Below are 24,423 nucleotides of genomic sequence, written 5' to 3'. Positions count from 1 at the left end.
CAACCCCCTGGGCAGGAATTACAGCCGTGGCCGTCGTCACCTCCCCACCGTGTCCTCGGCTCCATGGACCTCTCAGGAGACGCGTCGCCAGCGGGATGGGTCCTGCTGGGGTTTCCCTGGGGTCGTCCCTCTTCCATATTGTGGTTCTGACCACACCTAACCCAGAGCGGCCAGCCGGGGTCAGAGCAAAGGTCCATCCAGCCCAGTGTCCTGTCGTCCTCCCAGCAACCAGAGGCCGCGCCCCACCCCCTCCCCCTCCGGCCGGGGTCATTCCAGGCTCTGTCTGTGTCCCGTTCCCACGGCCCCGCCCCACAGGGCCCATGTGGGTCCCACTGCCACCCTGCACAATGGGACCCGGTGTGAATCCGGGTCACTGCTGGTGGGGCTTCGGGGGGATCCCTTTCCCCTGCCCCTCCCCCAGGGCAGCCCCAGCCGGAGCCGGCCCCCGCGCTGGGCAGTGATGTGGGTGGGGGGATCCCGCGGAGGGGGGCTCCCCCACTAGGGGGTCCTGTGAGAACAGCTGGTGCCTCCCCCCCAGGAAGCCCACTTGCATATCTCCATCCAGCCCCCTGCTGGTGTGTGTGTGTGTGCGCGCAGCGCTGCCCCCTGCTGGCTGCCCCCAGCCCAGGGCAGCATGAGACGCTCCCCAGCGCTCAGGTGATGGGAAGGAGGCCGGGCCCTGGTACTTTGCAGCCGGTCCTGTCCCAGGAGAGCTCCCTGCGCGCTCCCGGCACCGACCCGACTGGAAATCGGTGGGTGCCCCCCCAGCCGGGGCTGTTCTGCGGCACGGGCCAGCCGGGCATTTCCAGCCCCTCGGCGCTCGGCAGCGCTTCACTTCTTGCTTAATAATCCCCACGGGTCACAGCAGTGTTTACTGTCAGGCATTTCCCCTGTTGCGCTGCTGGAGAGGTGCTGGGAGGGGCCAGGCAGGGGCTCCAGGCACCTACAGGAGATTTGTGTTGAGTGAAAGGGCCAGAGTGGCACAGAATGATGCGGTTTGAGCATTTTTATCCATTGAACTATTGAGAGATGTGCAAAAAGATGGGGGTGGTGCCAGGGCATGGAGAGGTCAGATGAGAACTGTGACATGACAGCAGATGGGGAGATGCAGGAAGTTAAGAGGGGCCAGACCTGGTCAGACCAAAGGTCCATCCAGCCCAGTGTCCTGTCTGCTGACAGTGGCCAGTGCCAGGTGCCCCAGAGGGAATCATCAACTGATCCGTCCCCTGTCGCCTGTTCCCAGCTTCTGGCAAACAAAGACGTGGGACACCATCCCTGCCCGTCCTGGCTAATAGCCATTGATGGACCCGTCCTCCATGAACTTATCTAGTTCTTTTTTTGAACCCTGTTATGGTCTTGGCCTTCACAACATCCTCTGGCAGTGAGTTCCACAGCTTGACTGTGCGTTGGGTGAAGAAATACTTCCTGTGGTTTGTTTGAAACCTGCTGCCTCTTCATTTCATTGGGTGCCCCCTAGTTCCTGTGTTACGAGAAGGAGTAAATAACACTTCCTGATTTAGTTTCTTTACACCAGTCATGATTTTATAGACTTCTATTGTATTTCCCCCCTTGGTCGTCTCTTTTCCAAGCTGGTCGAAAGTCAATGGAGGTGCTGCACTAAGGGAAGAAAAACCAAATGCACAAACGCAGGATGGGGGTAGCTGGGTTGGCAGCAGCGCTGCTGGGACGGAGCGGGGAGCTGTGGTGGATCATCACTCCCTCGACATGAGTCAGCAACGCGATGCCGGTGCAAGACAAAAGCAAATGCAACGTGCAGCTGCACTACCAGAGGTGCAGCGTGCACGTCCCGGGCGGTGAGAACCGCTCTGCTCGGCGCTGGGCAGGCCGGGAGCTGTGTCCAGTTCTGGTCCCCGCTCCATAGAAAGGAGGTGGAGACACTGGAAAAAGGATCCAGAGGTGAGCGACAAAGGGGTCACCTCAGTTAGGGCGCCCCCCTCGGGTGGCTGTAACAGGCCTCGGCCAGGATCAGCCCCAGGACGAGCAGGACCATGGCGCTCAGCCCCAGGCGGGCGATGTTGGCGTGGGTGAAATCCGGGTGCCCCGGGGCGGCTGCTGTGGGGGAAGGGGAGAGTCACTCGGCGGCTTGGACGGGGAGATCAGCAGCTGGTTCTGCCCCGGGAGCGGAGCCCCCAACCCCCCGTCTGGCAGGTCCAGCACTGGGGCCTCAGCTTCCCCAACAAGGCGGTTGCCCAGGTGGATGAACTACCCCTGCCCTGAGCTCCCCCTCCACTCCCTCCATCGCTCGCCCTCCCGCACCCTCACTCACTCGCTAATTTTCACCGGGCTGGGCAGGGGGTTGGAGTGCGCCAGGGTCCCTTTGCAACCGGGTGTGCGAGTCAAAAACTGGACACCAGGGAACCCGAGCCCCAGGCCCCGCCGGGCACCCAGCTGGTCCCAACCCCAGAGCCAGGCCCCCCGTATCCTGTCCATCTTCTGGGACCCCCCCAGTAGCTTCCAGGCAGAAACCTACAGGGCAGGAGGTGCCGGAGGAGCTGGGGGGTCTGGTGGTGAGGGAGGGGCAGTTTCTGGGCTCATGCACCAGGAGTCACTTCCCGCATCCCACCCAACCAGCCCCAACCCCTGGGGGTGGCTCCTTAGGCAGCATGAGCCTTCCAGGGATGGTTCAATGGTGATTCCCCCCCAGCCCATGAACCCGGCCCCGCGCTGCCTGGGTGGGTGGGAGCCGGCGCTGCTCCAGGCTGGGTCGGGTCGGTTCCCCCTGCGGGAATAGAACCAGCGTCTGTTGAGGTGGGGGAGGGGCTGAAACACTGACTTGGCGATTGCCCCCGCCCAAAACTCAGCTTCAGTCATCACTGTTATTCCCGGGGGGACAGGGTGTTTGTGTGGCTGGAGCCTGTGCCATAGGGAGCCACTGGGCCCTGACCCCTCCGTGCATCCCCGGAGCAGGGAGAGCCGTCTGGGGGCCGGGATCCCCCCTTCCTCTGCCCCAAATCTCCAGTGGCTGCTGCTCCCTCCTGGCTGGGGAACCCCCCAGTGACTCTGTCCCCGCTCCCCGGCTGGGTGTCCCCTCTGCTGGGCCCAGGGCAGAGCTTGGCTCTGAGCGTCCCATTGGTGCAGAGCCCGCGGATGACCCGGCTGGGTGTGGGGCTGGTGTTGGAAAATCATAGTGCTAATGAAGCCTTTTTGTATTAGGCCTGAGTGAACCAAAGTTATGCTATGCTTGCCCAAACCGTGTTGGAAAGCTTACAGAACTTATTAGACTGAAGGCCGTGTATCTACCTAAGTCAGCTATTTTGCTTATCAGTTTTATTTGGCTCCCCAGTAAATGCAGCTGTGTTCCCATGAATGTTTCCAAAGTATATAGCACAAAGGGTCGACGGGTGTATCTTGTTTCCCCTTCAGAATGACAAATGTATCCTCAACAGCTGTATGTATCTTGTAGCCCCCACAAAATGATATATGTATCCTGCATATCCAATTATTCCCTAACAGATGCATGTACAGGTTCTACAGGTCAACCAAATGACGTAGACAAACGTAGGCTAAGTTGTTTGTTTCGGGGTATAAAGGTAGGCCCATCTGGCCATGTAAGGTGTGTCTCTTTCTCTGGCACTAGCCGAGAGGAACACCCGCTCAGCTGACCGATCAATAAAGGGTGTGGTACTCGTCTTCCTGTCTCCGTGCCTCCTTGGTGTAATTAGGTAAGCTCCAGGGGGAAACGAGCCCTTTTGGCTAACACTGGGAGCGGGGACATGGAGCCGGGCCCCTCACCTGCTACCACCAGCTCCACGGTATCGCTGGGCTGCGAGGAGACGAAGGGCCAGGGCTGGTAGCTGCAGCTGTAGTTTCCTCCGTGCTGCCGGCCCACGCTGGGGATGCGGAACTCGGCCCCATCCCAGGCATGGCCCATCTGTTGCTGCGGGTTCAGGTCTCCAGCCTTGTGCAGGAAGAACCTCACGTACCTCATGTGCTTCATGTACCTGCGCGGACCCTGACACCAGATGGTGACGTTTGCCCCTGGGGCGATGACCCCAGTGGGGCTCAGGGAGATGGAGGGTCTGGGTAAGCTGGGATCTGCGCACAGGAGACAGACACTGAGAGCCAGACCCAGGCACCCACCCAGCCCTGGCCTCCCCGGCCTCCCCCAGCCACTGGCAGATCCAGAGGCCCCTGGGCAGAGATTCTCTCCCAGATCCCAGAGTTCCCCTCACCCAGAATCCCGGCCCTGCGAGCTGGGCTCCCAGTCCCACAGACACGAGCCGCGGCTCCCTAGTGCTTGGGATCCTCATATGCCGTGTGTGGCCCCTGCCTCACTCACTGCCCGGGACAGAGCGACTCACGGGCTGGTCTCTGGCGCCGGCACCGCAGGCCCAGGGTTGCCGGTGCCCAGTTTTCAGCCGGAAAGTGGGTTGAACAGGGAACCTGGCAGTGCCACTGACCGGATACTAAACCTGATTCCCTGCAGTACCCGGCCTGTGCCACCAGGGGGCGGGAAGAGCAGCTGCTGCTGGAGCCTGGAGGAGCAGTGGAGCCACTCAGCAGGGGCCCTGCCCCACTCCCTGCCCCACTCCGCCCATCCCCATCCCAGCAGCACAGCTCCCCTCCCCCAGCCCGCCCTCCTCACCCCCCCCCGCTCCCCCGCCCCCCCACTCCTGAGCGTGGGTCCCCCTCCCTGCCACACTCATCCCCACCCGCCCCGCTTCCCCATCCTGCCCCATTTCCTGCCCCCCTCACCTCTACCCCCACAGCATGGCTCTCCCTTTCCCACCTTCCCCCAACCTGCCCCACTCACCCCCATCCACTCCCCTCCCCATTCTCTGTTCCACCCCACCCCCAGAGCGTGAGTCCTTCCCTTGCAACACTCACCCCCACCCCAGGAGCACGGCTCCCCCAACCCCTCACCTGCCCCACTCACCCCCACCCCCAGAGCACAGCTCCCCTCCCCTACTCACCTCACCCCGGTGTGGCTTTCCCTCCCCTGCCCTGCCCCAACCACCCCCACCCTCAGAGCCTGGCTCCGCCTCCCCCACCCTCACCCCTGGAGCCTGGCTCACCTGGCAGGGGGAGGGTGGCGGGGAGAGCAGGGAATGACGATGGAGGGCGGGGGGGGAAGAGGACCAGGGGGCGGGGCCTTGGGGAAGAGGTGGAGCATGGGGTGGGAGAGGTTCCCGCACTCAGTGTCCAGTTTTCACAAATTGGAAAGTTGACACCCTAGCATGGCCTGAGCCCTCCCCAGGAAGGGAGTCACCCCCTGGGAGGCAGGGAGGGGTCATTATCCCCATTCTACATGGGGGAAACTGAGGCACAGACAGAGTCACTTTCCTCAAAAAGCAGCAAAGAGTCTTGTGGCACCTTATAGACTAACAGACGTTTTGGAGCATGAGCTTTTGTGGGTGAATGCCCACTTCGTCAGATGCATGTAGTGGAAATTTCCAGGGGCAGGTTTATATATGCAAGCAAGAAGCAAGCTAGAGATAACGAGGTTAGATCAATCAGGGAGGATGAGGCCCTGTTCTAGCAGCTGAGGTGTGAAAACCAAGGGAGGAGAAACTGGTTCTGTAGTTGGTAAGCCATTCACAGTCTTTGTTTAATCCTCAGCTGATGGTGTCAAATTTGCAGATGAACTGGAGCTCAGCAGTTTCTCTTTGAAGTCTGGTCCTGAAGTTTTTTTGCTGCAGGATGGCTACCTTAAGATCTGCTATTGTGTGGCCAGGGAGGTTGAAGTGTTCTCCTACAGGTTTTTCTATATTGCCATTCCTAATATCTGATTTGTGTCCATTTATCCTTTTCCGTAGAGACTGTCCAGTTTGGCCGATGTACATAGCAGAGGGGCATTTCTGGCATATGATGGCATATATTACATTGGTGGACATGCAGGTGAATGAACCAGTGATGGTGTGGCTGATCTGGTTAGGTCCTTTGATGGTGTTGCTGATGTAGATATGTGGGCAGAGTTGGCATCGAGGTTTGTTGCATGGATTGGTTCCTGAGCTAGAATTACTATGGTGCGGTGTGCAGTTACTGGTGAGAATATGCTTCAGATTGGCAGGTTGTCTGTGGGCGAGGACTGGCCTGCCACCCAAGGCCTGTGAAAGTGTGGGATCATCTGTTTCCTTATTTCCTCGTGCGGGTACTGTAGTTTTGAGAATGCTTGGTGGAGATTTTGTAGGTGTTGGTCTCTGTCTGTGGGGTTAGAGCAGATGCGGTTGTACCTCAGTGCTTGGCTGTAGAGAAACAGATCAACAGAGCCAGACGTGTACCCAGAAGCCTCCTACTACAAGACAAACCCCAGAAAGAAACCAACAGGACTCCACTGGCCATCACATACAGTCCCCAGCTAAAACCCCTTTTACAGATCCAGACTAACACGGCTACCCCTCTGATACTTCACTTTCCTCAGTGAGCTCCCAGGGGCAGGGACTGTCTCCTCACTCTGTGTTTATGCAGCGCCTGACACAACAGGGCCCTGATCATGGCGGGGGCCCTACATGCTCCCCTGACACAACGGATCCAGCGCTATTGAGGCAGCATTTGCAGACGTCTCCACTAACTGTGGGTGTCTTGGTTTGTGGGCGCTCGGCCTGAGATCCCCCAAGGTTGAGCCCCTGCCCCCCAAGGAAGGACACTTATGAAAACCACGACATGCTCCCATCACACGGAGTCTGTGGCCGCGCCAGGAGCTGGGCCAGATCTCCTGGGTCCCAGCCCAGCGCCGTGTCCACCAAGTCACCACTTCTCCTGCAGCCCCTGCCTCATTCAGCCCCGGCCGGGGCACTGCCTGGGGCGGGGCCTGGAGAACGGAGGGGATGGGATCACGGGATTAAATAGCGACTCCCGGTCCCTAGGCACAAGGGGCAGCGTTAAAGTCGCCTCCCTGCCCTGAGTCTCCAGGGGCTGTTGCTCCCCCTGGCTGGGGAACCCCCCAGTGACTCCGTCCCTACTCCCCGGCCGGGCGTCCCCTCTGCCGGGTCAGGGCTCAGGGCAGAGCCTGGCTCTGAGAGTCCCATTGGCACCGAATCCCCATGATGGTTTGGCTGGGGGTGGGGCTGGGAACGGGGAAGCTGATCCGGGCCCCTCACCTCTCACCACCAGCTCCATGGGGTCGCTGGGGTCTGACATGGCGAATGGCTCCGATCGGCTGTGATAGGAGCAGCTGTAGCTCCCGCCGGCTCACGTTGCTGATGGGAAACACAACCTCCAACCCGACCGATTGCACAGATGGGAAATGACATTTGTCAGGGAGTCACCGGGCGATGCTCTGAAACTGCTCCCCACCAAGCCAGGCAGGACTCTGGGGAGCCTCCTCTCCCTCGGAGCAGACTGTCTCCAGGGCAAGAAGCTCACACGGCTTCACCTCCTGGGTCTCTCCCTGGAGCATTTAGCATCCTCTGCCCCTCCGTGCGCTTCCCCCAGTGAGCCCGCCCCAGCGGAGTCCTGGGGAAGCCACAAGGTCCTGCACCCTCGCTGCGCAGTCAGACGTGACTCTCAGCCAGCCAGTAACACAGAGGTTTATTCAATGACAGGAACAGGGTTTAAAACAGAGCTTGTAGGTACAGCGAACCGGACCCCTCAGCTGGGTCCATTCTGGGGGGCAGTGAGCCAGACCCCCACGTCTGCACTTCACTCCTCGTCCCCAGCCAGCCCCAGACTGACACCCCCTCCGGCCCCCTCTCCTCTGCTCAGCCCCTTTCCCGGGCCAGGAGGTCACCTGACCTCTTTGTCTCCAACACGTTCAGTTGGCACCTTTGCAGGGGAGGGGCCCAGGCCATCAGTTGCCAGGAGACAGTGTCAGACATTTAGGTCACTGGCCCTTTGCTCTGCAGCAACCACACACCCTGATCCCACCACCTAGATATTAACAACTGCAGAGGGGACACTGAGGCACCAACACAGTATTCAGAGAAAACGTTAAGAACATTTCCACTTCGTCACAATGTTGCACGTTATTCAGCACGAACCGCATGCCCTGGTGTTGCCCCTGACACCGGACGGCCACAGTTCCCCCCAGGGAGACCCCCCCGCTGGGTCTCAGGGAGATGCTGGGTTTGGGGTAGCTGGGCTCTGCAGTGGGAAGCAGACAGGCCGTGAGACACAGGTCCCGTCACTCACTCCTGGGGCCCGTCCTCACCACGCGGCCTCAGTGGTGGGTCAGACCCGGCGGCCCTGGGGACGGGCTCCTGGATCCCTTTCCACAGGGGCCAGAGTTTCCCCTCAGCCCTGGACTCACAGCATGAGATACGGAGCCACCCCAGCCCCTGGGGCCCAGAGCTCTGCTCCCCGGCGGGTGACAGGCCAGGCCTGACTCCAGGGTCCAGTCACTCCCTGGCTTCTCTGCTGGGAGGGCTGGGAGCCAGGACTCCTGGGTTCTCTCCCTGGCTCTGGGAGGGGAGTGGGGTCTAGTGGGGAGAGCAGGGGGGATGGGGGCCAGGACTCCTGGGTTCTGTGCACAGCACCACCACTGACTTGTAGGGGACTGTGCAAGTCTCTACTATACACTGAGGTTTATAACCTTCATCTCTGCCCAGCACCCCCTGCCACAGCGTGTGGGGGGAGACTAAGCTCCGCGCAGTCCTGGGCTCCCCCCTCACTCACCGCAACGGGGGCCTGCTGCCCCTCAGCCTCACCCGTTCCAGCTCTTTCTCCTCCAGTTCCCGCTGTCTTTGTCTCTTCTCATGTTCTCTCTGTCTCTCACGATCCTCCAGCTCTCTCAGTTTTAGCTCTCTCCCATTCCAGCCGCTTGCGCTGCACGGATGCCAAGCGTCGCCGGGACGATCCCCTGCTGGCCGGGGGAGGAGGGTCACGGTGCCCTCCGTATTTGCTGGGCTCCTCTCCGCCCTTCCCCCAGGCTGCCGCCCTCAGAGACAGGGATCGGTTCATTCACCCGATCTTCGTCCTCCAGCTGGGCAATCAGCTGGGCCTTGGTGAGCTTCCTACTGTGCAGCCCTCTCCGCTGGCACAGCCCCACCAGGTCGCACTTGAACCACTTGGCAAACATCTTCCTGCTGGCCACTAACAGGCCGGGGTGTTCGCCGCTCCCCACGGGTTCTAGGGGGACCCCTAGTGTGCCAGTCCTTCAGGTCACCACCTCTCTGCCAGGGTCGAGCTGCAGACTCCTCCGCCCCTGGGACCGCTCGCTGCAATCCCCCGGGGGACCCTGTTACTGCAAAGTCCTTCTCTCTGGTCACACTCTCCCAGGGGTTAATCACCCCTTCGTTTTACTGCTCCCCAGTCACTTACTGCAGGAAGCGCCGTCCACGGGGTGCAGTACGTCCCGCCGCTGCCACCAGTTGTCACGGAGTGTGGGGGGACACAGGGCCCTGCACCCCCGGCCTCCTGCGATTCACCAGGACTCTCAGCCAGCCAGTAAAGCAGAAGGTTTATTTAGACGACAGGAGCACAGTCCAACACAGGTCTTGCAGGCACAGACAACAAGACCCCCTTTAGTTAGGTCCATCTGGGGCCCCATGGAGGCCCATTGGGAAGCCCAAGCCCCATCGGGTGCCCCTCTCCATTTCCCAGCCAGCTCCAAACTGATGAAACTCCCTCCAGCCTCTCACTCAGCCTCCCCCCGGCTCCTCCCCCAGCCTTTGTCCTTTGTCCAGTTTCTGGGGCACAGGTGTCACCTGGCTCCAACCCCCCATCCTGGGTTCTCAGGTTACATGCTCAGGTGTCCTCCCTTCCCCAGTGCAGCCGTCCCAGCACAGCTCCCCTGCAACCTTCCCAGGCCAATACTCCCCACTCAGCATTCACCTGGCACAGCCAGAACATTCCCACTTCCTCACACCCCCTAACTGATGTGCTGCCTGGAACCCCCTCTCCCCCCACACACACACTCTGCAGCTCCCCCTGGGGAAGGGGTCCTGCTCCCTGAGCCCTGAATCTCCAGCTGCTGCTTCTCCCCGTTGGCTGGGGAACCCCCCAGTAACTCCGTCCCCCATCCCTGATGGGCATCCCGTCTGGTGGGCCAAGGGTCCGGCTGGGTGTGGGGCTGAGAACGGAGACACCGAACCAGGCCCCTCTCCTGCTACCACCAGCTCCACGGGGTCGCTGGGCTCCGACCAGGTGTGGGGATCCGAGCTGGGGGGATAATAGCAGGTGTAGCTGCCTCCCTCTGCCCGGCTCACTTTGGGGATGGGAAATTTGACCCCAGCCGAGTCCCCGCCCCCCGCTGCTGCGTTCCTGGGCCCAGCCTTGTACAGAGCAAAGTGCAGACCCTGGCGCTGACCCCGACACCGGACGGTCGCAGCTCCCCCTAGGGTGACCCCCCACACACACTGGGGCACAGGGAGATGGAGGGTCTGGGGGAGCTGAGCTCTGCAGTGGGTGGGAGACGGGGCGTGAGACAGACCCCAGCACGGCCACTGTGCCCCGTCCCCAGTGTGGAGCGTCACGGACGGGGCAGAGACAGGGTCAGGGTCTCCCCTGGGATCCAGGGCACCAAGGCACCATGGGGCCGAGATATCCCCCATCCCCGCAACCTTCACTGGCTGGGCTGGACGTCCCATTGGCTGGGTGCCAGGGCTCACGGAGACCCCCTGGGGCCTGGCTGGGTGTGGGGCTGGGAGCCAAGGTGCCGGGCTGGGCCCCTCACCTGCTACAATGATCTGCACAGGGTCACTGGGCTCCGAGTAGGTAACGTTTCCTGTTCTGTTGCTATAACGACAGGTGTAGCTGCCCCCGTGTTCCCATCTGGTGCTGGTGATGGGAAATTCAGCCTCAGAGCCGGCAGGGTCTGTGGAAGTCAGATAGTTCCTATCTCCATCCTTGTAGAGTTGGATCCTCATGCCCAGGAGCTGATGCCAACACCGGATGGTGACGTTTCCCCCCACGGGGATCACCCCACCGGGGCTGATGGAGATGGAGGGTTTGGGGTAGGACCCCTCTGGAGTCACAAACAAACAGGCAGTAAGTGGGGGTGACACAAACCGCGTCCGTCTGACTCAATCCTCTGCCCATCTGTCGCTCCAGCGTTTCACCCCCCGCCCGTCCCTGGGGTGCAGCCCGGCCCCGCGGCTCACAGCCGGGGTGAGACACAGGAGGGGGAAAGGAGATTTCCAGTCTCAGATTCCTTCTGTTCTCCAGGGTTAATTCAGCCCTGCCCCCGCTGCAGTCAGGGGTGACTCCGGACTGACCCCCAAAGAGTTGAGATCAAAACCTGTCCCTGCCCCCATCGCCGTCAGGCAGTGAATTGGGATCTACCCTGTGGGGTTCCTGGTCTAAATTTGGGTTATTTGAGCAAGCAGCTCCCAGGACAGGCCCCCTAAGAAAACATGTTTACAAAATCCCCCAGTTGTTCTGACAGGTGCCCATCCCTGTAATGAGTGGGGCGAGGTCTCAGACCCCACCTCTGGGGCATGTGTCTGACAGGATCATCCCATTGGTGCCCCTCACCCCCACCCACATCCCTTGTCTTTAATGCGGAAATTCCCCCAGCTGCCCCATTCCCCACAGATACTCACGTCCCGACACCCTGCTACACCCGGCCAGCCAGCAGCCTGGAAAGGAGATGGGTTGTTAGGGACCAGATCTCAGAGCAAATGGATCCTACATTGGTCTCAGATCCCACTATGGGCACACGCCCTGGCTGTCTCCGATACTCCCCGAGGAGGAGGACGGTGAGAGCAGATGCCATGACAGGGCAGTGGGGGGACCCTCAGAGCTGCCACCAATGCCCCAGTGCTGAGCTCCACCGAGCCTGAGGCCCGAGTGCGAGCGGAATGAGGAACTGCGCCGGGGGCTGCAGCCCCAGAAGCCAGTGACGCGCTCGGCCCCTTTCTTCCCATCAGCTGGTTTCTCTGCAATCTCCAGCCAAAATCTACCACGGTCAGAGCAAAGCCAGATCCCTGCAAGGCCCAGCAAACCACATCCCCTCCTGCAGCTGCCTGGTTCTGCCTCCCTACCCCCCATCACCTCCCAGCCCCACATGGGAGCTGCCCAGTCCAGGGACCAGCTAGGAAAAGGGGGAATCTCAGGAGGTGTCAAGAGATGCCCAGGCTGCCCTGACCTTTTCCCGCAGACCTCCCTGGAGCAGCAGCTCAGCACAGAGGAGGGCACCGCCCCCCTCAACACACACACACAGTGCCACCCATGGAGTGGCCCTCTCCCATGGAGCAGGGCAGAGATTCCTTCCTGACCCAGCTGGGACCAGCACCCGCCCTGGAGCATGAGGGTGGAGGGGCCTGGACAACCTCCTTCTCAGGTAGTGTCACCGCAGATGCTGTTTTTAGCTGAGTGATGTGGCACAGAGACAGGGCGGGGCCTGGGAGGGTTTGTGGTTTCCGGCCCCAGTAACGGGGGTGGGAGGGGTAAATGTAGATCCTGACTTGTTAAAGGAGCAGTGGATAAATCAGCCACAGGGGAAGTCTGCCCAGAGCCGGCGCTCGCTTCCTGTTTCAGCTACTGCCAGTGTAACTCTGTGTTATCCCCAGGGGGACAGGGTGTTTGTGTGGCTGGGGCCGGTGCCGGCTCAGCAGCCACTGGGCCCCGACGCGTTTGTGCTTCCTCAAAGCGGGGACAGCCGTCTGGGGGCTGGGATCTCTCCCCAAATCTCCAGCAGCTGCTGCTCCCCCCTGACTGGGGAATCCCCCAGTGACTCCATCCCTGCTCCCCAGCCGGGTGTCCCCTCTGCTGGGCCCAGAGCAGAGCCTGGCTCTGAGCATCCCATTGGTGCAGAGCCCCCGGATGACCTGGCTGGGTGTGGGGCTGGGAGTGGGGACGTGGAGCCGGGTCCCTCACCTGCTACTACCAGCTCCACGGGGTCGCTGGGCTGCGAGGAGACGAAGGGCTCTGACCGGGGCCGGTAGCTGCAGCTGTAGCTCCCTCCGTGCTGCAGGCTCACACTGGGGATGCGGAACTCGGCCCCGGCCCCAGCAGGGTCTATGTGTCGCTGCGGGTTCAGGTCTCCAGCCTTGTGCAGGAAGAACCTCATGTACCTCATGTAACTGCGCGGACCCTGACACCGGATGGTGACGTCTGCCCCTGGGGCAGTGACCCCAGTGGGGCTCAGGGAGATGAAGGGTCTGGGTAAGCTGGGATCTGCGCACAGGAGACAGGCTGTGAGAGCCAGACCCGGGCAGCCACCCAGTCACGGGCAGACCCAGGGGCCCCAGGGCAGAGATTCCCTCCCGGATCCCAGAGCTTCCCACCCCTGAGAAACCCGCCCTGCAAGCTGGGCTCCCAGCCCCACAGACACGAGCCGCGGCTCCATAGTTCTTGGGATCCTCATATGCCATGTGTGGCCCCTGCCTCATTCACTGCCCTGCACAGAGCGACTCACGGGCTGGTCTCTGGCGCCGGCACCGCAGGCCCAGGGTTGCCGGTGCCCAGTTTTCAGCCGGAAAGTGGGTTGAACAGGGAACCTGGCAGTGCCGCTGATCGGACACTAAACCTGATTCCCTGCAGTACCCGGCCTCTGCCACCAGGGGGCGGGAAGAGCAGCTGCTGCTGGAGCCTGGAGGAGCAGTGGAGCCACTCAGCAGGGGCCCTGCCCCACTCCCTGCCCCACTCACCCCACCCCCATCCCAGCAGCACAGCTCCCCCTCCCCCAGCCTGCCCTGCTCACCCCCACCTGCTCCCCCTCCCCCCCTCTCCTGAGCGTGGGTCCCCCTCCCTGCCACAGTCATCCCCACCCGCCCCACTCCCGATCCTGCCCCATTTCCTGCCCCCTCACCTCCACCCCACAGCGTGGCTCTCCCTTCCCACCTGCCCCCAACCTGCCCCACTTACCCCCATCTGCTCCTCCTCCCCATTCTCTGCTCCACCCCCACCCCCACAGCGCGGGTCTCTTCCCCTGCAACACTCACCCCACCCCAGGAGCACGGCTCCCAACCCTCCCCTGCCCCACTCACCCCCACCCCAGAGCACAGCTCCCCCTCCCCACCCCTACTCACCCCCACCCCCAGAGCACAGCTCCCCTCCTCCCCTACTCACCCCCACCCCGGAGTGTGGCTTTCCTCCTGCCCTGTCCCCACCCCCAGAGCCTGGCTCCCCCTCCCCACCCTCACCCCTGGAGCCTGGCTCACCTGGCAGGGGGAGGGTGGTGGAGAGAGCAGGGAATGACGATGGGGGGAGGGGGAAGAGGACCAGGGCATGGGGCCTTGGGGAAGAGGCGGAGCAGGGGGTGGGAGAGGTTCCCCGCACTCAGTGTCCAGTTTTCACAAATTGGAAAGCACCAATTGCTGCTTACACACAGCACCACCACTGACTTTTAGGGGACTGTGCAAGTCTCTACTATACACTGAGGTTTAAAACCTTCAGCTCCATCCATCACCCTGTAACTGATGTGTTGCCTGGGAAAGGCCCCCCTGCTCTGCAGCTCCCCCTGGGGGCAGGGATCCCCCCTTCCTCTGCCCCAAGTCTGCAGTGGGTGCTTCTGCCCCCGGCTGGGAACCCCGGAGTGACTCCATCCCCTGTCCCCAGCCAGGCGTCTACTCTGAAGGGCCCAGGGTTCAGGGCAGAGCCAGGCTCTGAGCGTCCCATCAGTGCAGAGACCCGCTGTGGGTCTGGCTGGGTGTGGGGCTGGGAGCTGGGATGCTGAGCAGAGCCCCTCACCTGCTACAATGATCTCGATGGGATAGGATGAGTTACTCGGTTCCGTTATGGAGCGATAGTCGCAGGTGTAGTTCCCTCCATCTTCCCGGCTGACACTGGGGATGGGAAATTCAGCCACGGTCCCATCAGGTACCAACCGGACCTGCGGGTTCAGGTGTCCAGCTTTATGCAGAACGAACTCCATGCCCGGGTACAAACCCTCACAGCGGATGGTGAGGTTTCCCCCGAGCGCCACCACCCTGCTGGGGCTCACCCGGATGGTGGGTTTGGGGTATTCACGCCCTGCTTTCAACAAGAGACAGGAGTTAAACAGGGCAGACACCCCGCCCCCCCACCTCCTCCCACCCCAATTCAGTCCATCCGTCATTGGGCCTCTCTAGGACTCTGTCCCCTTCCAGGGTTGGCACTGCCTGCCCATGGGGCTCGGGGGCAGGGGGTTCACCCAGACGTCGCTCAGCAGCCGGCTGCATGTGAGATCACCTGCCCCCCCCACAGCCCCACCTGAGGCCAGCCAGGGACCCTGACCAGCGCCCGCCCTGCAGTTCTGCCCCCCCGCCCCGGGGTTGGAAATAGAGTCTGTGACTGGCAGGAGTCACACAACACCCACCTTTCCCCAGGCCTTGGGAATCAGGGGGCTGTAGGTGCCGGGGAGGGAGCTGTTGGGGGTGGATCTGGGGACAGGGGCAGATCTGGGGGGGTTCTCCCCACGGCTGCACTGACTGGGAACATTTCGCTTCCCTGAGGGGATCTAGAGCCCACGGACGGGCCCTGTTAGAGTTTGTATGAGCTGAAATAAATCCACGGGCCTCCCCCACTCCCGATCCTCACAGCCTAGGGGGGCAGGACATAGGACATTGAACCAAGGGACTGTTCCCAGCTGCTTTGTCAGACCCTGGGAGCCGGATTCGGCTCCTAGTTACTCCATGGGGGAGAGCACAGAAGAACGGGTCCGGGTCTGAGCTCCCAGGGGGACTTTGGGTTGAGTTTTGGGGAAGCTTCAGGGCTCAGTTGCTCTTTTTCCCCACCCCATGTATCCCCTCCCCCATCCTTGATGTTACCCTCCTCCCCACAGACTGATACTCACCTCCCCACGCCCAGCTGTGCCCGGCCAGCCAGCAGCCTGGAGAGGAGACAGCTCGTTAATGACCGGATCCCAGAGGGACTGGATCCTACACCCTGGGCTCAGACCCTCCCCCCTCCATGGACACATGCCCTGGACTCAGATTCTGCCTCGCCCCCACCCCCCATGGACACATGCTCTGGTCTCAGACCCTCCCCCCATGGGCACATGCCCTGGGTGTCTCTGATACTCACCGAGGAAGAGGACGGTGAGAGCAGATGCCATGATGGGGGCAGCGAGGGGCCCCTCAGTGCTGCCACCAACACCCCAGTGCTGAGCTCCACTGAGCCCCAAATAAGGACCTCAGCTGCTGGCTCCAGCTACAGGAAGTTGACGATGTCTCGTCTCTTCCTGCGTCCATCACACGTTCTAATCGGCAGGCAAAATCTAGTGCAGCCAAAGCAAGCAAAGGTCCCTTCAAAACCAGGGCCGCCCAGAGGGGGGGGCAAAGGGGGCAATTTGCCCCGGGCCCCGGGCTCCGCAGGGGCCCCCAAGAGAAGAGCGGAGGCTCCTGCCTCCGCCCCTCTCCTGGAGCCTCAGCGCATCAAGCGCCGAGTCTCCGGCCGAGCCCCTGAGCCCCCCGCCGCCGAAGACCGGGCTGCACTTCGGCGGCGGCGGCGGGTCCCCCCCCGGCCCCAGCCCCAGCCTCAGCCTCTTACCCGAGCGCGTCTCCGGCGGGGCCTTAGCCCCGCCCCGCTCACAGCGGCTTGGGGAGGGGGCGGGGCAGCTGCCTCCGCTTGGCCCGGAGCTCACAGCCCCGCCCCTCGCCACGCGGCTCTGAGCGGGACGGAGCCCAGGCCCCGTTGGAGCTCCCAGCCCTGCCCCCTCACCACGCGGCGCTGAGCGGGACGGAGCCCAGGCCTCGCCGGAGACGCGCTCGGGTAAGAGGCAGAGGCTGGGGCTGGGGCTGGGGCCGGGGCGGACCCGCTGCCGCCGAAGCGCAGCCCGGTCTTCGGCGGCAGGGGGCCCTTCTGTTCCGGGACCCGCCGCCGAAGTGCCCCGAAGACCCGCGGCGGGGACCCCGCCACCAGTGCGCGAAGACCGGGCTGCGCTTCGGCGGCGGGTCCCGCTTCGGCAGTAATTCGGCGGCGGGGGGCTCCCGCCGCGGGTCTTCGGGGCACTTTGGCGGCGGGTCCCGGAACGGAAAGGCCCCCCGCTGCCGAAGACCCCGGGCTCCCGGAATCCTCTGGGCGGCCCTGTTCAAAACCCAGGAAACCCTGGGCCCATCAGCCTGGCCAAGCATCATGCAGCTCCCAGATTCTCTATGTCTCTGTGGGGAGAGGGGAGAGGTCACCCTCACTGCACCGTGCAGCATTGGGGAAGGTGCATCGGGCTGGGAGCCAGGAGACCACAGGGTCTTGTCTTCAATCTTCCACTGACCACTACAGTAGAACCTCAGAGTTACAAACCGACCAACCAACCACACCCGACACTTGGAACTGGAAGTGAGCGATCAGACGGCAGCAGAGATAACTTAAAACAGAACCAAATACAGAACAGTTCTGTGTTAAACATAAACTGCTAAAAACGTAAAGGGAAAGTTTACAATGAAAGATTTGACAAGGGAAGGAAACAGTTTCTGTGCTTGTTATTTTTCAATTAAACTGGTTAAAATCAGCCTTTTTCTTCGGCATAGCTAAGTTTCAAAGCTGTGCCAAGTCCATGTTCAGTTGTATGAAGTCAATATTGAGTTGTAAACTTTTGAAAGACCTGTGTGAGGAAGTGGGGAATTTTCTTGCTTTTTCTTTGTTTTTCCAGGGGGTTGCATGCAGAGGGGGTGGGACTCAGTGTCCCCGGGTGTTACTGGTTTGACGTGGGGAGGGGAGAGGGAGTTTGTGGTTACAGAGGACCGGAGAGGGAACTTGGGACCCCAGCCAATGGTCTGGAGGATGGAGACCCCAGCAACTGGTGACCTGGTGACCCAGAGACCCAGCTCAGGAGTCACAGCCGGTTCTGGCCAGTGGGAGGACAATGGGCTGCGGGGAAAGGACCCTGGTCACCTGACCAGCCGGTTCCAGCCAGAGGGGCCAGAGGGGGGCTGAGAGAAGAGGAGGCCCAGGCCACCCTGGTTATGAGCCTGTTTCCCTGGAGAGAAGACAATGGACAGAAGCGGGGTTGGGGCCGGGATATCGGAGGCCCAGCTGGGAAGCAGGGGGGCTCTGGGCTGGAGAGGGGGAGCAGGCAGAGCCCACCTAGCTGCAGGGAGACTGGGATGTGCTGGGCTGAGGGAGGCCAGGCCTGAGGCCCTGAGAGTTTCCTGCGCTGGGTTCAGACACTCAATAAACCCTCCTGTGTTACGCTGGCTGAGAGTCACTCCCGTCTAGAGACCAGGGGGCATCAACCCTTGTGGGGGTGAGGAGGCCCCGGGGGTCCAGAGCGAGTGGACTTCCTGGGGGGGCCCATGGCAGAGACAGACGCGCTAAGGCTCCGAGAGGTGCGGCTCCAGGAGGTGGAGGGGCCTGACCCCGAGAGGGAGTGGACCCCCGAGAAGGGCTGTCGCTCTGAAAGGGCCCCCCCCCATGGACCGCATGGGGCCAAGAGTGGGCACAATCTGTGAGTCCATGACAGCCAGGGCCCCTCGCTCTAGTGCCAGCCTCTCCTTTCCTGTCCAGTTCAGGCAGGTGCCCCCACCGATGCTCCCTCCCTCCCACCAGTACCTCCCTGTCCAGCCCCCTGCCACCCCCACCCCATGCACTCCTTGTGCCCAGATTGCCGGGTCACACCCACCCACGCTGCCCCTCCCTGATCCCAGCCAGGATTGGCAAGTGCCTGGGTCCAAAGGTGCCCTGGGAGGCTGGGAACTGGCTCCTGAGAGGGAAGGGGTGGGGTGCCCAGCCTTCAAAATAGAACCCAGGAGTCCTGGCTGCCAGCCTCCCACTTGCTGTAACCACTAGACCCCAGTCCCCTCCCAGAGCCAGGGATAGAACCCAGGAGTCCTGGTTCCCAGCCCCCCTGCTCTAACCCATCAGGCCCCAATACCCCACTGCTGCAGTAGGGGGCGCTATATGCAGGGAGCAGGAGGGGCTCAGGAGAGGGGGGCTCTCCCCTGGCAGTCAGCGCTGGCCTGATACCCCAGGGCACTGCTAGGGGGCGCTGTGCGGCAGGGCGGGGGGGGCAGAGGTCACTAGGGGGCGCTCTCCCCTGGCAGTCAGCGCTGGCCTGATACCCCAGGGCACTGCTAGGGGGCGCTGTGCGGCAGGGCGGGGGGGCAGAGGTCACTAGGGGGGCTCTCCCCGGCCGTCAGTGCTGGCCCCAGCACTAAGCAAAGTTCCAATTACTCCGGCAGAGAGAATCCTGCAACCCCCTGGGCAGGAATTCCAGCCGTGGCCGTCGTCACCTCCCCACCGTGTCCTCGGCTCCATGGACCTCTCAGGAGACGCGTCGCCAGCGGGATGGGTCCTGCTGGGGTTTCCCTGGGGTCGTCCCTCTTCCATATTGTGGTTCTGACCCCACCTAACCCAGAGCGGCCAGCCGGGGTCAGACCAAAGGCCCGTCCAGCCCAGTGTCCTGTCGTCCTCCCAGCAACCAGAGGCCGTGCCCCACCCCCTCCACCTCCGGCCGAAGTCATTCCAGGCTCTGTCTGTGTCCCGTTCCCACGGCCCCGCCCCACAGGGCCCATGTGGGTCCCACTGCCACCCTGCACAATGGGGCCCGGTGTGAATCCGGGTCACTGCTGGTGGGGCTTCGGGGGGATCCCTTTCCCCTGCCCCTCCCCCAGGGCAGCCCCAGCCGGAGCTGGCCCCCGCGCTGGGCAGTGATGTGGGTGGGGGGATCCCGCAGGGGGGGCTCACCCACTAGGGGGTCCGGTGAGAACAGCTGGTGCCCCCCCCCAGGAGCCCACTCGCATATCTCCATCCAGCCCCCTGCTGGTGTGTGTGTGTGTGTGTGTCCAGCACTGTCCCCTGCTGGTGTGTGTGTGTTTGTGTCCTGCCCCCTGCTGATGTGTGTTTGTGTCCTGCCCCCTGCTGATGTGTGTGTGTGTGTGTGTGTATCCTCCACCCTGCTGGTGTGTTTCCAGCACTTCCCCCTGCTGGTGTGTGTATGTTGTGCCCCCTGCTGGTGTGTGTGTGTTTGTGTCCTGCCCCCTGCTGATGTGTGTTTGTGTCCTGCCCCCTGCTGGTGTGTGTGTGTGTGTGTGTGTGTGCGGGCGCGCGCGTGCGTGCAGCACTGCCCCCTGCTGGCTGCCCCCAGCCCAGGCCAGCATGAGACGCTCCCCAAAGCTCAGGTGATGGGAAGGAGGCCGGGCCCTGGTACTTTGCAACTGATCCTGTCCCAGGCATGGGTGGGAAGTTTGTAGAAATTTTGGGGGTGGGTTCGCCCAGAACCCGCCCCCAACTCCACCACCCCAAACTCCGCCCCCACCTGCCTAAGGCTCTGGGAGGAGGCTTGGGGGGGGGAGGTCTGGGGTGCAGATCCTGGGCTGGGGATTAGGGTGCAGGAGGGGTACAGGGTGCAGGCTTTGGGATGGCGCGGGGGGGTGGGTGTGCAGGAGGGGGTGAAGGGTGCAGGCTTTGGGACAGAGTTTGGGTGCAGGCTCTGGGCTGGGGGTGGGGGCATAGGAAGGGGTGAGGGGTGCAGGCTCTGGGAGGGAATTTGGGGATAGGAGGGAGTGCAGGGGTGAGGGCTGTGGGGCTGAGGATGAGGGATTCATGCTGCAGGTGGGGGCTCAGGGCAGGTGAGGATTAGGGTGCAGGGGGATGAGGGCTCTGGCTGGGGCTGAGGATTAGGGTGCGAGGGGATGAGGGATCTGGCTGGGGATGAGGGTTTGGGGCATTGGGGTGGCTCAGGGCGAGGGCGGAAGGGCAGGGTAAGGGCAGCCTGCCTTGCCATTAGTGGCGAGCTGGCACTACGACCCTGGGGCAGCAGACAGCCGTTCTGCCAGGAGCCGTTCTACTCTGACAGCAGGAGCAGGCAGGGGAGAGGCGTCGCGCTGCTTTTTGTCAGGCAGAGACGTGGCGGGGGGTGGGGTGGATCCACGGGGGCTGGGACCTGCTCCAGGCAGGGCCAGGGGAGAGACCCAGCTCCAAATATTGCTGGAGCAGGGCACCCGGCCCTGAATATTCCTGGAGCCCGGGCACCGCAAATGTATATAACCTGCCCCCTATGGTCCCAGGCGAGCTCCCTGCGTGCTCCCGGCACCGACCCGACTGGAAATCGGTGGGTGCCCCCCCAGCCGGGGCTGTTCTGCGGCACGGGCCAGCCGGGCATTTCCAGCCCCTCGGCGCTCGGCAGCGCTTCACTTTTTGCTTAATAATCCCCACGGGTCACAGCAGTGTTTACTGTCAGGCATTTCCCCCGTCTGGCAGGTCCGGCCCTGGGGCCTCAGCTTCCCCAACAAAGCGGTTGCCCTGGTGGACGAACTGCCCCTGCCCCGAGGCCCCACCTCCACTCCACCCCCCCCCCCCCCCCCGTCGCTCGCTCTCCCCCACCCTCACTCACTCGCTCATTTTCACCGGGCTGGGCAGGGGGTTGGAGTGCGCCAGGATCCCTTTGCAACCGGGTGTGCGGGTCAAAAACCGGACACCTGGGAACCCGAGCCCCAGGCCCCACCCGGGCACCCAGCTGGTCCCAGCCCCAAAGCCAGGCCACCCGGATCCTGTCCCTCTCCTGGGACCCCCCAGTAGCTTCCAGGCAGCAACCTACAGGGCAGGAGGTGCCGGAGGAGCTGGGGGGTCTGGTGGTGAGGGAGGGGCAGGGGCTGCCCCTCCCCGTGGTGTCTGGGCTCATGCACCAGGAGCCACTGCCCCCGTCCCGCCCAACCAGCCCCAACCCCTGGGGGAGTCTCCTTGGGCAGCATGAGCCTTCCAGGGCTGGTTCGATGGTGATTCCCCCCCAGCCCACGTACCTCGTCCTGGGGATGAATGGTTATGAAAACCAACACCCCAATAAAAGAAAACGGTTCTCTCGATCCCAAAGAATCAAGCCCCAGACCCAGGTCAATATACACATCAGATCTTACCCACAAATCACGCTGTTGCCAATTCTCTAGAATCTAAAATCTAAAGGTTTATTCATAAAAGGAAAAAGGTAGAGACGAGAGCTAGAATTGGTTAAATGGAATCAATTACATACAGTAACGGCACAGTTCTTAGTTCAGGCTTGTAGCAGTGATGGAGTAAACTGCAGGTTCAAATCAAGTCTCTGGAACATCCCCTGCTGGGATGGGTCATTCAGTCCTTTGTTCAGAGCTTCCGTCTGTAGCAAAGTCCCTCCAGAGGGAAGAAGCAGGATTGAAGATCAGATGGAGATGAGGCATCAGCCTTTTATAGGCTTTTCCCAGGTGTAAGAACACGTCTTTGTTCTTACTGTGGAAAGTTACAGCAAAATGGAGTCTGGAGTCACATGGGCCAGTCCCTGCACTTTGCTGAGTTACAAGGCGTATCTGCCTTCTCTCCATGGGTCAATTGTGTAGCTGATGGTCCTTAATGGGCCCTCCAGCAGGCTAGGCAGAGCTAACACCAACTTGTCTGGGGTGTCTCCCAGAAGCACAGCACAAGTTTGAAATACAGACAGTACAGAGCCAATACTCATAATTTCAACTACAAAATGATACAGACACACAGACAGCATAATCATAACCAGCAACCCATAACCTGGTCTTAGACACCTTATATGACCCCCTTTACATAAGATTTGGGGCTACTCCAGGACCTTGGTTGCAAACCATGTTCTATAGGGTCCCAGTTTATATCAATAACGTCACACCAGTGTGATGAAGTAGGAGATTTTCTTGTTTTTTCTTTGGTTTTTCAATGGTTTGCATGCGGGGGGTGGGGGTGGGACTCAGTTTCCCTGGGTGTTACTGGTTTAACGAGGTGAGGGGAGAGGGCGTTTGTTCTTACAGAGCACCAGCGAGGGAACTTGTCCTGTCGTCCTCCCAGCAACCAGAGGCCGCGCCCCACCCCCTCCCCCTCCAGCCGGGGTCATTTGGGGGGAGGGATAGCTCAGTGGTTTGAGCATTGGCCTGCTAAACCCAGGGTTGTGAGTTCAATCCTTGACGGGGCCACTTAGGAATCTGGGGCAAAAATTGGTCCTGCTAGTGAAGGCAGGGGGCTGGACTCAATGACCTTTCAAGGTCCCTTCCAGTTCTAGGAGATTGGTATATCTCCAATTATTACCTTTAGGCTCTGTCTGTGTCCCGTTCCCACGGCCCCGCCCCACAGGGCCCACGTGGGTCCCACTGCCACCCTGCACAATGGGGCCCGGTGTGAATCCAGGTCACTGCTGGTGGGGCTTCGGGGGGATCCCTTTCCCCTGCCCCTCCCCCATGGCAGCCCCAGCCGGAGCCAGCCCGCGCACTGGGCAGTGATGTGGGTGGGGGGATCCCACGGGGGGGCTGCCCCACTAGGGGGGTCCAATGAGAACGGCTGGTGCCCCCCCCTGGGAGCCCACTTGCATATGTACATCCAGCCCCCTGCTGGTGTGTGTGTGTGTGTGTCCTGCCCCCTGCTGGTGTGTGTGTGTGTGTGTGTGTCCAGCACTGCCCTCTGCTGGGTGTGTGTGTGTGTGTGTGTGCGTGCGCAGCGCTGCCCTCTGCTGGCTGCCACCAGCCCAGGCCAGCATGAGACGCTCCCCAGAGCTCAGGTGATGGGAAGGAGGCCGGGCCCTGGTACTTTGCAGCAGGTCCCATCCCGGGCGAGCTCCCTGCGCGCTCCTGGCACCGTCCGACTGGAAATACAAAAGCAAATGCAACATGCGGCTGCACTACCAGAGCTGCAGCACGCACGTCCCGGGCGGTGAGAACCGCTCTGCTCGGCGCTGTGCAGGCCGGGAGCGCTGTGTCCAGTTCTGGTCACCGCTCCGTAGAAAGGCGAGCGACAAAGGGGTCACCTCACCTAGGGCGCCCCCCTCGGGCGGCTGTAACAGGCCTCAGCCAGGATCAGCCCCAGGACGAGCAGGACCGCGGTGCCCAGCGCCAGGCGGGTGATGTTGGTGTGGGTGAAATCCGCGCGCCCCGGGGGGGCTGCTGTGGGGGAAGGGGAGAGTCACTCGGCAGCTCGGACGGGGAGATCAGCAGCTGGCGCTGCCCTGGGAGCGGAGTCCCCGACCCCCCGTCCGGCAGGTCCGGCCTCAGCTACTCCAACAAAGCAGTTGCCCTGGTAGAAGAACTGCCCCTGCCCCGAGGCCCCCCCCCTCCACTCACTCCATCCCCCTCCCTCAATCGCTCGCTCTCCCCGACCCTCACGCACTCGCTCATTTTCACTGGGCTGGGCAGGGGGTTGGAGTGCGCCAGGGTCCAGTTGCAGCCGGGTGTGCGGGTCAAAAACTGGACACCAGGGAACCCGAGCCCCAGGCCCCACCCGGGCACCCAGCTAGTCCCAGCCCCAGAGCCAGGCCCCCCAGATCCTGTCCATCTTCCAGGCAGCAACCTACAGGGCAGGAGGTGCCAGAGGAGCTGGGGGTCTGGTGGTGAGGGAGGGGCAGGGGCTGCCCCTCCCCCTGGTGTCTGGGCTCATGCACCAAGAGTCACTGCCCCCGTCCCGCCCAACCAGCCCCAACCCCTGTGGGAGGCTCCTTGGGCAGCATGAGCCTTCCAGGGCTGGTTCGATGGTGATTTCCCCCCCGGCCCATGTACCTGGCCCCACGCTGCCCGGGCGGGTGGGAGCCGTCGCCGTTCCAGGCTGGGTTGGGTCGGTTCCCCCTGCGGGAATAGAACCAGCGTCTGTTGAGGTGGGCGGAGGGGCTGAAACACTGACTCGGCGATTGCCCCCCTGCCCCAAACTCAGCTTCAATCATCACTGTTATTCCCGGGGGCACAGGGTGTTTCTGTG

At 62.1% G+C, this 24,423-nt stretch overlaps 2 protein-coding genes across 2 annotated transcripts in view; both read right to left on the bottom strand.

Moving 5' to 3' along the window:
• Positions 1 to 1,942: 1,942 nt before the first annotated feature.
• On the bottom strand, positions 1,943 to 7,101 carry LOC120394406 (osteoclast-associated immunoglobulin-like receptor). The gene is made up of 4 exons (XM_039518642.1): positions 7,062 to 7,101; positions 4,323 to 4,496; positions 3,754 to 4,056; positions 1,943 to 2,073 (listed from the first exon to the last, which is right to left on the bottom strand). The coding sequence occupies exons 1-4, from the start codon at positions 7,099 to 7,101 to the stop codon at positions 1,943 to 1,945; spliced, it is 648 nt and encodes a 215-aa protein (XP_039374576.1).
• Positions 7,102 to 7,152: 51 nt separating this feature from the next.
• The window catches only part of LOC120394405 (immunoglobulin superfamily member 1-like), a 100,529-nt gene continuing 83,258 nt past the window's right edge, over positions 7,153 to 24,423 (bottom strand). Inside the window, exons 6-7 of the mRNA XM_039518641.1 lie at positions 7,915 to 8,043; positions 7,153 to 7,160 (exon numbers count right to left, since the gene is read on the bottom strand). Coding sequence (XP_039374575.1) covers positions 7,153 to 7,160; positions 7,915 to 8,043 — 137 coding nt within the window. The remainder of the gene's footprint in view (positions 7,161 to 7,914; positions 8,044 to 24,423) is intronic.

Source organism: Mauremys reevesii, unplaced genomic scaffold (assembly GCF_016161935.1).
Source record: "Mauremys reevesii isolate NIE-2019 unplaced genomic scaffold, ASM1616193v1 Contig56, whole genome shotgun sequence".
NCBI lineage: Eukaryota > Metazoa > Chordata > Testudines > Geoemydidae > Mauremys > Mauremys reevesii.
The sequence above is the reverse complement of the archived record's forward strand: the minus strand, read 5'-3'. Positions and strand labels throughout refer to the sequence as shown.

Bases quoted from the DNA above. Each gene is read 5' to 3' on its own strand.
- LOC120394406 (XM_039518642.1), bottom strand. From the start codon at position 7,101: ATGTCAGACCCCAGCGACCCCATGGAGCTGGTGGTGAGAG. The intron at 4,497-7,061 runs GTGAGGGGCCCG...CTGCTCCTCCAG, and splicing joins CATGGAGCTGGTGGTGAGAG to GCTCCAGCAGCAGCTGCTCT. The intron at 4,057-4,322 runs GTGAGTCGCTCT...TCCTGTGCGCAG, and splicing joins CCGGCGCCAGAGACCAGCCC to ATCCCAGCTTACCCAGACCC.